This window comes from Strix aluco, chromosome 2 (assembly GCF_031877795.1).
Source record: "Strix aluco isolate bStrAlu1 chromosome 2, bStrAlu1.hap1, whole genome shotgun sequence".
Classification (NCBI taxonomy): Eukaryota; Metazoa; Chordata; class Aves; order Strigiformes; family Strigidae; genus Strix; species Strix aluco.
This window is the reverse complement of record NC_133932.1, coordinates 1,551,510-1,565,946: the sequence shown is the minus strand read 5'-3', so window position 1 is coordinate 1,565,946 and position 14,437 is coordinate 1,551,510. Positions and strand designations below refer to the sequence as shown.

Sequence of the window (14,437 nt, the reverse complement as noted above, 5' to 3'; positions counted from 1 at the left end):
CTAATTTTGAGGGAGAGTGCACTAGGAAGAAATAGCAGAGACAGCTTCTTAATGATCATTTCGGAAGTTAATTCTTGGAGGTTTAACTAAAGTGCTCAACCTGTCTTTGAGCACCAGAGGGTGCTCGTGCATTTGCACAGAAGTGGCGCTCTCCGGCGACGTGTTCCAGAGAGCCTGTTGCACGTTTTGTTTGTTGGAATTCTTCAATAATTTTAACTACCTCAATTATTTTAGAAAATCACACTTCTTCTGCAGAATAACACCCTTGGCAAGAGAGCCACATATAAGAGAGGTCTACAGATGGGAAATGGGGGAGATGTGGGCATGTGTGCTGAAGGCTGTGTACCTGTTCTTCCACATGGACATGTGCACATTTAAGTATGATCCTTCGCTAAGCTTAGTATCCCTCCTATTTTTATCCTTCCTATGTATTCTTTCTCTTACCGTAGTATCTAGGAGCAGGACTGTATTATGCTATGTGTTTTCTAGTGACATAATAGCAATGCTGTCTGCCCTGTCTGATTTTCCCTGTTCCATTACACTCTTTGATAACTGAACCGTGGCCTCTAAGTCTAAACATCCCCCCCATCACTGGGGAGGAGGAGGGGAACTGTGGTCTGGATTCAATCTTGCAGCTACTGACATTCTGGAGTGGCCGTGGTTCCTGGTGGCAAGGGCGGAGGCAGTGGGCCGGGCAGCGTTAGCAGCCCTTTCGAACTTCTTCCAGAGGTGTCTGGTTCCTGTGCTGCAATGAAGGGTCTGAGGAAGCAGGAAATGGGGTTGAACTAACTGAGCTGCCTCAGCCATGCTTTTGGCAAAAGCAGGAGGGATTTATAATGCCTAAATAGTATCGATATTTTAGCTCTTAAACCTTGCTATCCTTCTGTGAAAGGAATGATTATTCCTATTTTATAAATGGACAAAGTGGGAAATACAGCCTCCTTTTTTTAAAAGTGCTGAACATCAAATGCACTAATGCAGGGGGCAGCTGTGAAGGTGGAACTATGCAACCTGACCCAAACTGCATTTGGGATTGGAATCTCTTAGTCACTGTCTGCAGTCAGCAGAGACCTTTGCATCTCTGGGGAGTAACGTAGTCTGCTCAAAACTGTGATGACAAAAGGCCTGTGTTCTGGGAGAGAAATAAATCTTTGAATTGTAGAACAAATCTTTTCAAGATGAACCTGTAAAAGCCTGTCAGGATTGGCAGAGTGTAAGAACATGATTTTACTTACCTACTTTGCTTCCCCTACCCCACAGAAGTTTTTCATTTTTGACAATTTTACTAATGGGCAGTTGCTGAACAGCTTTATCATGAGACCTTCTGTTCACATGTAACTTGTCATTAGTCAGACTTCAGAATAAAGGTTGTATGACCATGACATCTGTACTAGCTGAAATCTGGATTTAGTCCAGCTACCTTAGAGTTAATATTTGACACACTCTGAGAAAAAAAATAGTATTTTAACATCAACACTTGGTTAAACAGTAGTGCAGATAAAATGCTTGCTTTAAGTGCTCACGGTAGTGAATAAGAAACATGTCAGCAGGGTTGTTTGTCTACTTCCTAAGATCATAAATTGTTACTTGACTGTTATAAGCTCTGACTGTTCAACATAGATGCAGCATGGGTGGTCTTTAGACCATTCACACAAACTCCTGGGTGCTAATGCTGGCAGTATCCCTCGCTGAAGGACCCTCTCTCCCTTAGCTGTGATTCCAAGGCAACCAACCAGTTCTTGTTAAAAATGCTTTTTAGTAGGTTATTATGAGCTGAGATAATCTGAAGATGCTGTAGGCATTATACTACTTTGAAGTGCTGTTGACAGCTTTGGTTCAGGATTTGTAGGTGTTTTCTTTCAAACCTCTACTTCCAGCTGCTCGTAACTTTCGGAAATTTTAACCATTCTGCTTGAAATTTTCCAGACAGATTCTACTGGAGGTTGAAAATTTAATGGAAGACTTGAATAAGAATGCGTGGGGAAAAAAATAATTGTAAACATTTCAGAATCATAATTAAAAAAAATGAAAATTCAGCGTTCCTCTGAAGAGGTTTAGTTCTGAAAAGCTTGGAAATTGAAAGCTGGAAGTTTGCCAGAGGAATGGTCTCTATAAAAGAAGACTACTTTGGAGTATTGCCATCAACTTTAATGTTGGGCCAAGTTTTGAGCCTTTCAGAAATGTTTTTCCTGTAAGTACAATATAGGTTGGATCTTGTAATGGGATGCGCACAGGTAGCGTTTGTGTAGCCCTGTTTCTCTCTCTGGGATCCCATGCAGACACTAACCTCATAGTTCGAAGTCAGAGACCCAGCATTCAGCAGCTGACCCTGGCAGCCTTAGTTCTGCCACTACTGACTGATAAGGTGTAAAGTGCCTAAGATTTGCGCTCCAGTGTAATTATGTGAGATGACTTGTGTTACAAATGCTGTTCTGAGTCAGGGAACTGCTCTGCTTTCGCTAAAATCGCTGTCAGACTCTTCTTGAGTCAGTGGAGGCACATAGGCACATGGTAAGCACTACTGACTACTCTTAGAGGAATTACCTGTGATTATGTAATTAAGAGTACAGTAATATAACTTATGATCTGCAGCTTTACAAACATGCATTAAATGGGGACTGATCCCCCTAAGGACACGGTTTAGCTGGTCTTCTGAAGCTAAACATGTCTTCACAGAGCAGTGAACAGCAGCGTGTCATCCTACATGTGTTTTAGAGAAATTGTGTTCCATAATTAGAAAAATAACAAGAATCCTGTAACTAAGTACTTAACTATAACATGTAGTTGCAGAGGTCTGGAGTTAATGGTTGAGGATTTGAATTCTTGATTCTCTTATATGAGAGACTGGGGAAAAAAAAGAACAGGTTACACTAATCATGCCTACACACTTCATAGGAAGCTTGCATAATTTACATAATCTAATAGTAAAAGAAGATTTCTTGCTTAGTAAATTGATAGAACAGCAAGATAATTTCGCCAATGTGATGTGGGATTACAGATTCCTAAATCTGAGAAGATAATCTGGGGTCTTCAACCTTCTAGTACTGTGTTCATCACAACCCCTGGGCATATGGGGATGATTTACTGAACTGAGGTCTCAGGCAAAGAGAAAGAGTCACTTGGTTAGTGCTACAGAGCAGAAGTATCCCCATGTTACTTGGCAACAGATGGTCCAGGCAGCAGTAGCCATATGAACATATATAGTCCAAAAGGCATCTGAGAAGCTGAGGTACCAGTAATATCCAGACAACTGTGGATCTAAAGGATGTAGCACCTCTTTGCAGGAGGGTAAATGTAAATGTAGTTGAGTGTTTGACTCAATGTATTTCCAAAGATGATTAAGAATTTTAATAATTTAACCAATACTTAACTAGTTTGAAATAGTCGCCTAGAACTGGTGTGAAATTTTCAATAGGCAGGATTTGCTTTCTACAAGGGGAGGATAAAAAGAGATATGCTTACAAAATTCACCAGTGAGCTTCTGAATATGAGGTTTAGATTGAGAATCCTCTGTAGTCAAGGCATTGTCATGGAAATTGCAGTTGCCAGATGTTTCTCCATTTGAAAAGTGATCTTTTGATTTTACTTTTTGGCTAAAGAAAAGCCTGTTGAGAAAAGTGGTGGGAGGTCCAACAGCAGAGAGGGGGCTGCAAAATTTGAGTTCTGAAAATTATACCAGCTCTGGTGCCAGAAACATGTATAGAAGAGGAAGAAAATGAGTTTTAAGAGACAGAGCTAATAGAGTGCTCTATCGACACAGTGTTGTGGATTTAAGTTTTGCCTGGAAAATATCCTGTATTACAGGAACTGTGAAGGTAGAAGATGGTTTGAATAACACAACTTAATAAGCATGCATCGCTGAGGATTCATTTTGGGATTTAAGGGGCATTACAATGCTGAAAATGAGGGCACTTTCTGACACTCAGAATGTTATTTGTTAAATACCACCAGTATGTCTGAAGTCTCTTGTTTCTGTCTTGCAAAACTGTCGCTAACATTTAATGGCTTAGCTACTTCTGCACTTTTTTTTCCTTTCCCTTTTCTTTCACAAATGGATATTTTTCTTTTTAAGAATTACAGGTGATGGAAAATTACTTGTAATGTGCAAACAGAATTTTTCATACAGCCGCTCTCTGACTGTTTGCCTCAGAAAAACAAAGTTTGTGTGATCACAGTCTGTTGGTGTGTATCTGACCACTAAGTTTTCCCCCTGGGTAGTTTGAAGTTTACTGGCAGATTTCAGTCAGATTTGGCAGAGGGATAATGATGTTCCTCCAGGTTTCACAAGAATGGGGAGGGGGAAGAAACCCTCAAAGGCATCTTTAAAGAAAGACTTCAGCGTGAGCTCAACCCTAGTTAGACATCAGAGAATCCAGGTTGGTATGAGCCTTTATTAAATGCCTGAGCTGAAGAGAGGCAGTGGTCAAAACAGTCAGGGATGAGAAACATGAGTATAGAGAACCAGGCCTTGTTATTTCTCATGCTTGCAGAAGTACTTGTTATTCAGTAACGACAAGTAGTTCTAAAGAAAGGCAGAGAATAGTGCTTTGGAAGTTTATTTGCTTAAGATTGTTGCCTGCTGTAGTTAAACATACAGTCTTTCTGGTTCAGTCAGACTGGAGGGCACACAGTGCCTGGAAACTACAAAGATATGTTTGCTGAAAAAGCAAGTGCTTTGCACTGTGATGAAGTGACACCATCCGTTTTGCTAGCCATTCCTTTGCTCTCCGAGACGGATCTCACTGTAGCAGTCCAGGCATAGGTTGTATAAGAGGAAGTTAAGCTGTCTGGTTTCTATAAGCTAGAATTGCTTTACAGCTTTTGTAATACAAGTATCCCTTTTATTTACTAGTGCCCGGAGTGGCGAGCCCTCCCAGAATAAGGATTTTCTTACAGCTCAGAAAAGGACTCACAAAAGGTTAAGTTGGCTTGTCTGAGATTGCACACAAGTCCATGAAGAGCTCGACGTGTCCCATTTCATGTCTTGACTTTTTATGTAACATTTTTTTTTAGAGATTCCAATTGTTTTAAAAGTTTTTGATTTTCCTTTTTCAGCTTTATAACTTTACCTGCAGGGGACTGTGACATTTATGATGTCCTGAAAGAAAATGATGAAAGAAATGCACTCCTAACCCACTGGTTTAGACCATCTTTAAAGCTAATGGAAGTTACATTTTTTTGTCTGGCATTCTGAATTCACAAGCACGCGGTGCTACTTGGAAAGCTGGGCATACTGCTGGGCCCGCAGTTCCCTAGACAGATGCACCTAAAAGCATTCAGCTGAAAATAAAGCAAAGCTAGCCGGATGTTAGGATGGGAGAACAGGAAAGCTAATAAGTGAACCATTTAAAGCAATCAAAGTATTTCTAGGGCTCTTAAGAAAGCACGTGATACTGTGACAGTGGTTCTGTCTGTGGCCTGCTGGGGGAGTATAAGACTGTGAGGAAGGTGGAGATAGATCTGGATGAAATTCGAGACTCTTGCTCCGCAGACTAGGAGTTTATTAGTGACTTTCTTTTCATTTGTGCTAAAGTCCTCTTCAGGACTGTAAAGTAGAGTTAAATCCAAAGTGGTGATTGGTCTGGAAGATGAACGATCGGTGATTTATGAGCTTTGAGGAACTGTTTCAAATAATTCATAACAGGCCTTAGGTACCTGCTGTTAGAGGTTGATCACACACCTACAGCAATAACTTCTGGACCCGTTTCTGAGAATAATGTCCTTGGTGTAGGCAGCTGGTCAGGTCCCCCACTTCAGCCCACTGTCTGAAGAGCACGAGGCCAATGTCTGTCTAAGGAATGCACCAACACATATGGCAATAGCTATTTTTTAGTAGAACTGCAAAGAGGAAAGGCAAGGAGAAAGATACCTGTTGACTGGCCATTTCAACAAATTCTATTTTTTGCCAAAGAGAGTGGTTGACAAATTTGTGTACGTTTGTGATTTTTTTTTTCTTTTTTTCTAGATAAGTACATGTTAATGCATAAACAGACTACCTGATGTTGGAGTCGGTCAGCCTTATGATATCTTCACTTGAAAAATTTTAAAATCATTTGTATGCTTGTCCTTTGATACCATCTCATTTTTTATAAAAATACTCTTACTCTTCCAGTATATTTTTGAGAGTGCCACCAGCCTGGTTGGAGGGGCCAGGCTGTGAAATAAATGTTTCCCTTCAAATTATTGCCAGAATTTTAGGAAGTTTCAGGTCAATCTTTTCAGAAGTTTTTTGTATATTAGCAGAATAGTTCCTGTCTGCTGGGCCATCCTGTTCCCAGTAATTTTCATAGAAACAGCTTGATTCTTAAGATCAGTGCTTCACTGCAGGTTTTTCCTGTGACAGCACAGAGTTTTACAAAATATAGAATACCGATATCAAGATGGATCCTTTTGGCTCCAAATCAGCTTTTACTGAGGTTTGTGCAGTCTTTTTATTGCTTCATTGGGAGTTGAATCAGGTCTTTTGATTCTTTTTCTCTCTGGTCTGATTTCAGAGTCACTGAGTCACTGGGAAAATTGAAGGAGCAGCAGACACGAAGCTGCCCACTTAAAATGTAGCAATACTCTTCATGACTCCTAAACTTGTAGATACGTGGGCAACAGACCGTGAGCATGTGTCAAATATGTCACACATGTTGAAGTTCCTGATAGCGTGTATAAGCCTCATAGAGACCAGATTGCTAATAGCATGTAAAGATGCACTTTCTAGATACCTCAGGGCTTTTCTAATTTTAAGAAATATTTTGATACTGTTTCATTTTGTGAGTAGTAAGCTAAAGGGGTTGTGATACATTGCAGGCTGATAACTAGTTTGAAGCACACTTAGTTGTTTCCAGTCAATTACAGATCACAGAGATTACAGCTCAAAAGCCTGAAGTGACAAACTGTCAGAAAAATACTAACTTTGAGCTTACAGATGAGACAGAATTATCTGTATAATGGAAAAAAGAAAGTCATGTGAAGGCAGGATCTTAGTAAAAATGTTGCCCATGTAATAGCAAGGGGAATCGTCGAAACTGCCCTTCCCTTAGACTGTGATAAATCTGAGAATGCTTATGCCCAGCAGAAAAAAAATCCTGTAGCTTCTGACTCCCTGTGTTCTCTTCTCCATTGTACGAGAAACTCTAGGATGAAATTTCTAGTCAAAACTAGGGGAAGAGGACAGAAGTACTCACCCCAGAATAGTAAAGTAGTGTGGCAGTCAGGAGGCATCTTGAAGCTGAGAAAACCAAATCCAGATGTATGTTCTGCATGGTTCAGACCAGAGGGATAAAATTGTTTCTCCACCTTCCCATGCAAGTTCCTTAGTCCCTGAGCTGCTGTTCTACCACTGTTGCTTCTCATGAAAACCTTTGGAAGATCTGCTTTGTGTTACTGCAAAACAGAAGCCGTTTGGAAGCCTAAAAGGTTAACAGGACAAGGGATCATTTCCTGTCCAGCTTGCTAAGCGGTCTACTTTCTGGTTATGAGCTTCCTTGGCAGCTGTGTTACAGACAAACCATTTCCCTCTACAGCAGAGGTTTTTTGTGAGTACAATTCTTTCATAAATGCTTGGATTTAGCTTCTAGAACTGAGTCCCATGCTAGCTAAGAATGCGTGCTTCCCCCATCACTTTCAGAACTCAGTACAAAATTTAATTTTTTTAATTCAGCTGTACTTCAATAAATGTTTCTCATGTGCACAGAACCATCCTACTGCATATTCACACATACTAATATAAACAAAAAAGCCTACACATGCATCCAAATGTTTTTCTGTGCAGCTAGTAAAAGGAGGAAGAAAGAAAAACATTATTCTTTCCATATTCACAGTGGGTGAACTTTTGACATCACTGATTTCAGTAGCCTTAGCTTTTCATATGGAAAGGGGCTGTAAAAATTGAGCTCAAAACAGCTACTCTAAAACTATTAGTATGTAAATATAAAGTGCACAATCATTGCTGGGTGTTTTAATGCTGATAATTTTTCCACTGATGTGAAAAGTTATGAAAAATTATTTCTCCCCCATTAGGTGTTGCTTGGTTAATTGCCTAGTCATGAGAGCAGAGGATATTTGTGATTTTAATGAGGGTATGGTACAGAAATGAATGGAAACTAATGCTTTAAAACAAGAATTTTCTGAGTTATAACATATTTATAGATTCACTTGATTTGTTATTATTCGAGCTGTTTGCAGTGATGTGATTTCACTAGTGACTAACGTGTTTCAGCCATTTCCTGGGGGAAGGAGGTGCTGGGGCTCTCTGGTCAAGGGCTGTGAAATCTTCCCCTTTCAGGACTCAGTGTTGGTCCGGAGCAATGTGGTGCATTGAGCACGAGACCACCTGAGAGATCATCGCTGGTCTCTAATTGCTCTGCTCTGGACAATTACTTTCTTTCTGAGTTTCCTTTGTTAGGAGGATGAACAGAAGCCAAGGACAAAACATAGCCTGTCTCCTGTAGCACCTTCTCATCTTTGAGACTCCTTCCCACATTGCAGTCTAGGGCACACTAGTGAAAGGGTATGTAAGAAAGTTGTTTGCCCTACCAGTTCTGTTGGTTGAGCGGTAAATTGATCAAAAGTAAATGTTCAGAAAAAATAATTTCAGGGCTGTGAAGACTTAAAATTTTATTGCAATCCTTACAGTATGTCATAGGAAGTGGATAGGTTTTTGTGTTTGGTTTTTGCCTTCAAAATCCTACTCCTGCGTTAAATACGTAAATAAAAGTCTCAGTTCTCATCTAAAAAGATGTATTATGAGCTTAATATGTACTCACGTTTTAAAACTTATGATTTTAAACTGGTTGGTGTTTTTAATGACTTGGAGTGGCAGATTTACAGTGATGCCTGGCAAGAGCTCACCAGAATATGTTCGCATTACTCCATGGCATGATTGTATTCAGGATTGTTGTCTATCTGGTTTAAGACTATTTGCATGAATCTGCAATAGTAAAACTGCAGTCCTACTGTGTTTTACATTATACTTGTTTGGCAGGGTCTTCAGTTTGCTTTTAATATTGAATTTCTTCACTTTGTGGTGCATGCCTCTGCAACAATCTACCTGTTCACAAACATAATCTGTTTGCAGTTATTTTTACAGTGTTTCCCATAAGCTCTTAAGTTGTTTTCTGATGTTGTTCTCTGCATTTAGAAATATTTATTGTGATAATTTTATGTCCATAAAGCAGAGGAAATTCTAGTTATGACCCAGGAGAAGCTTTACAGACTTTGTTTTTGTCAATCTAGAAAACTGTTAGCTCTCCATATTTTCCAGATACAAACTAATAATCAGTTCAAATTTTCCTGCTTACTGATAATGTTACTGGGTGTTTGGGGGTTAGCTCTGCAGTGTTGTTCAAGTCTAAGTAGCATTTATTACCTTGCCTTTGTTTACAATGCTGAAAGAGGATAATACAGAATGGTAATTTCTGCCATTCAGTTGAGTAAGAAGCAGGGGCCAGCAGAGCCTGCTGACTAACAAATATTGATAGCTCAGACATTGAGTAATATCTTATAAAATTAATTTCAGATGGATCTTAAAACCTAGGCTGTGTTAAAAGAGAAAAAGCAGACCTATTCCTCACCAGACAAGACGTACAGTGTAGTTTCTCACTGTAAACATGAAGGTGCCTATGACTGATACTGGTGACTAAATGAAAAATCTAATGGTTTTTTTCTTTGCTTGTTCACATAAATACATTACTTCCCAAGACAATTAAGCATTTAGAAATTTTGGAAGTTTTGCTTAAATGAAAATTAGTAGCTTCTCTGGCAACTGCTGTGTAGAAAATATATTTGAAATTGATGCTATAATATGAAATAAGTAGTATGAAGTAAGGCAATTATATATGTCTTCATGTTATGAGGAGGCATTGGTTAAGGGTGCTGCACCTTTTTTTATCTCATACATCAGTAGTCAACTTCTGGAGGTAGTGCTCTAGAAACAGGACTGTTTTTCTTTTTAGGCAATGTCTTTGGTAGAGAAGTTGCTTGTCTATAACATCCATCCTTGACAAGATGATGGTCAAATTAATCAATTAAATATTTTGTCTTGCCTTCCAGCAGTATGAGTGTATTTAAGATTGAGGATGAAATCAGCCATTTATTATTGTCTGCCAACCCTTATTATTACTTATTGCCAATGACATGCCTATATAGAAGAATTAAGTTGTGAGTTTTGACATGAGTGGGTTTGTTCTGGCTTACATATCTCCAGAATGACAGCAGTAGCAATGAAGGCGTAGCTAAGGACATCATGTAAGGACATCTTAAAGCATGTCTAGTTTAAGTTAGGGCCAGAAACCAGGCTAAGTCCATAGGGAGTTTTTTTGCTGGATGCTGCACTTAAAACATGAGTTTAAGTATTGTCAGTGGCTGCAGTGTGCAGTGTAGAGATAGCACAGAAGTTAAAGTAGCTCATGTAAATAAGATTTTCAGTGCTGTACAGACTCCTACAGTTAGACATGAAAGCTTTGCACCCTTCAGAGAGCCCTGTGCTGTCCCCACTGCCTAAGTCTTTCTGTGATATAATCGTATCTTTGTTTTGCAGTGTAGGGGTACTATAAGGGCTGACAGGAGGGTGGGGCACTTGCCATGATGCTTTTAACTGAACAGGTACAAGTATTCCTCACATTGTAAAATTCTGAATTTGTTCTTCATTATCTCATTCTTTCCTGCTGCTGCTTGTGTTAGGACTTCAACCTGCAAAAGCACTTAGTCCTAAATCAGTTTTAAGCTGAAGATGTTGAAAGAAAAAATGCACTGACAAAAAAGCAAGATCACTGTTGTTTTGGGTGTTTGGTTTGGTTTGTTGGGGTTTTTTTTAATGTCTATATGTCTTTAAGCTTGCACTCACTAGGAAAATTATTATGATTCCTTTTCCTGCTGATGTTCCAGAATAGTCATGGAAGCTCAGGGGAACTCTTTCTGGCCTGTTGCTTACTGAGCAGTCTTTGAAACAACTGAAATGCTGCTGTTTCCTAAAATCTGAAGGACAAAAAAGGCTTAAATGGCTTCAACTTGAACTCCCAGTGGTACCTAAATGTTTAAGATGTCTAAGAAGAGTACAGATATATTTAAAGAGTGGAAGCCTGTGACAAGACCGTGCTTACCCTCAGAAGTAGCAATCAGATTTAGAGGAGGTGTGGAAAATAAAAATTTAGAGCCCCATCTAACAGCTATCAAATAACTGATATTGCAGTATCAATAGCTAACAAACATATACCACTGAGAGGTGTTAGAACTGCACGTCCACATGCGTTGCAGCGCCTTTGTGCTTACTTTCCTGTAGGGGGTTATCCTCTGAAGGCTGAGGAGTGGAGAGAAGCTACCCATGTAGCTACAGTTTTAGAATTATTGAAGTCTAGCTTTCTTGTCACACTCCTTAGGGGCAGAAAATGAGTTGTAAATGAGATTGGGCTATTTATGCTTTATGTAAATTTCAGGAAGTTAAGTAGTGAATCAAACTAATGTTGTCCTTGAATATGCTTATCTCATCAGTAACAGGAGTTCAGATATGACTGCTCAGGAAGAGGAAAGTGTTTTCTTGTAGGATGTGTAGAAAATGTGTTAAGATTCTATAATTTAGTTGTGAGCAAACACATTCTTTTTAACAAATGAAAGTAAATGAAATACTTTCACAAAGTTAAGAAGTCTAACAACTTCTACAACAGTCCACGTTTCATGGCTGATGAAATCAGAATGAGTTTTGAGATTGCCTGGAAAACTGTCATGCCATTTCCATCATACTTAAAAGATGATAAGCTGATAGCTAAGAAGTGAAAAGTTGTCACCAGCTGTGGTAAGCAGAAGATGATATGCAGAGTGTGCAAGTGCAGTTACTAGGGAATTGTTTTACTTTTCTGATAACAAATGCAAGGAAGTTTTTTATTCGTGTGTTACATACAAAACACGTATGCTTTCTGTAATAGCCCTTTTTCCCCTTTTGTTTTTCCAGAGTCAGGATGACAGATTTGCTTTCACTGCTGAATGGTATGACCCAAATGCTTCACTGTTTCGGCGTTACGAGCTTCTGTATTATCCAAAAGATGGATCGGTTGAAATGGTAAGAATAGAAGAAAAAAATCTATTGTTGTAAGTGTAATATCCAGTTAAACAGTTTGTAAAATGGCAAGCCACTGCCTCTGCCTATTAATTTTCCAGGTAAGGAAAATGTATTTTAAGATGTATTTTGCTCTGTTTTTAAAACTAAAAGAAAAGCAGAAATACAAGTTCACAGTGAAGCACGTGGAAGACCTTCCATGTTTATGATTTTTTTTTTTTTTCCTTAAAGCTTGCTTTGGCATGGAGAGATTAATTTTCTCAAATCTGTTTTCATTCAGTCTCTACTTGGGTTTCAGAATTGAAACTCAACAACACTGACCTACTGCTTGAGAAACGTAAATTGAAGCTGATTCCAAACAGGGGAGTAAGCTTCAACAGGAATTCCAGAAGTCTCTGAAGAGTAAAATGTAAGAGTCTTATCAAAGTAGAGGAAATGGTAAATTGCTTTTAATTTGGTTTTAATGAAAGGAAGGATATTTCAGAGACCAGGATCTAAATTTTTCTGACAGTGGTGCTTGTGCAGACCTTTCTGACTTGCGGTTCATACAACTAATCATCATTGTTTATTGATAGTAGGTTAAAACAAGTATTTTGCAGTAGCAGGCACATATATAAAAATATAAAATGTACTGTAAAGATAATCCTAATAAACCAACCAATGCCTTGTGCTTCCTTTTAGGAACGAGTATATGGTTTGGACTAGTCCTTTCTGATTTTTAATGAAGACCTAAGGGTCTGAGATTTGGATATTCACACTTAGTAATTTCATTATCAAATTTTAGTTTTCCTGCTGTAAATATCAAATGCAGAAATAAGAAAGCTAGTGGAATCTGCCTTTTCTTACCCAAACTACTGCTCACTGAAACCATGGTACCCACCTGTGTGAGGAGATGCACTTTGCACTTCTTACTGATAGTCTCTTTAGACAAACTCCATCATGCTGTTGTCCCTTTTAAGTTAGTTCTTTGTATGATGTCTGTGTGTGCACAGTTGTCAAAATGTGAGGATTTTTATTTTTTATTTCCCAGAGACAGTTTAGCTAATCAGTCAGGAGCCGTAATAATCCTCCTACACAACCATGTGTAGGCTGGCAAAATTGTTGTTCATTTCACCTAGATGTCTCAAACCCAAGAGCTTTCAAGGTGTTCTTGAGCTTCTTAATGCATTCAGCATCAAATTCCTATGGCTTGGTAGACTTTTGCATTTTGCTAGTGTGCTCTTAGGTTAAGACAGTGTGGTGTGCACACAGTCATGAGTGTATATGGGCTGTGTGTGACCAGGACAGGAGTTAAAAAAGCAAAAATGTGTGTAACACCTCTGTAGAAAGAATATCTCAAAATCACTTTTGGGGGTGAGTTTGTGGACAGAGATTAAATTTAGAATTCTTTTCTGAATATTTTTTTTTAAATTTCTGTGGAATTTGGTGATTCTTTCCTTATTACTGCCTCATTCTTCTGCATCTTTTGGTATCTTCCTGAGGAGATGACAGCCTGCTCTTACCTCTGACATATCTGAGGAGAAGGGAGGTAATGGATATGAGCCAGCTTCTCCCTGCTTATGAGAAAGATGTTTCATCCCTTTTCCCACCTCCCTGACAATAGCTCTCCTTTATCACACACCTCAGCCGAGGGTGGAGCAGAGCTGCTGAAGGCTTGTGCTATGTGAAGTCCTCAGCCTTCCTTTTCTTTATCAGTCCTTCATGACTTGGTTCCTCTGAAGAAAAATGACAGTGGGAATAATAAGACAAGTTTCCAGCTTGCCTTGTGGCTGGAAGAAGACAGCATAGGTTTTTTTTGTCCAAGGACAGCAAACAACTTATCAAAACTGAATCTCATGACAAAGAGATGCCCCATTCTCTGAATTTTCCATAGTTAATAACTCTCATGGGGAATTCTTAAAGCCTGAAAAACTTTTCTTTCTACAGTAGATTTCCTAAAAAGAGAGCATAAATATTTAAGAGGGACAGATTCTTAGCAGAGAACTATTTTGTTTGGGGTAATTTACTTCTACATGTACATGGGCAGGAGAGGAACAGTCCAAACAGTCTTACATTTCTTCTGCTGTGGCTTATAATTCGCTTTATGAAAACGTCTTTTAAACAGATCAAAAATTCCACTCTAAAGAAGAATTCTTTAACACAGGTAGATGCCTCCCCCCACCTTTATCTTCTGCTTGAGAAGAGAGAAACAGCTTGGGGGGCCTTTCTAGCAACTGTTAGTGAAATAACCAAGGAAATGTTCAGATTTTTAGTCAAGATATTGAAGAATTTGAATGTGATCAAGACAGTAAATAGGCTTCGTGACAAAGTCCAGGAAAAAACAAGTAGCTGAATTCCAGTGATTTATTTTTTCAGCATGTTGTAATTTCATTCCCTGCTGCACTTGAATAGAGGATG

General features: G+C 38.9%; 1 protein-coding gene across 4 annotated transcripts in view; it reads left to right on the top strand.

Moving 5' to 3' along the window:
- NME7 (NME/NM23 family member 7) overlaps positions 1-14,437 on the top strand; it is a 94,316-nt gene that overhangs the window by 7,862 nt on the left and 72,017 nt on the right. For 3 of the 4 annotated variants that reach the window (XM_074807773.1, XM_074807755.1, XM_074807765.1), the window contains exon 2: positions 11,936-12,043. In XM_074807773.1, the coding sequence (XP_074663874.1) occupies positions 11,936-12,043 (108 nt within the window). Of the gene's footprint in view, positions 1-11,935; positions 12,044-12,320; positions 12,450-14,437 lie in introns of those variants that run through there. The other variant, XM_074807783.1, reaches the window with a different exon arrangement.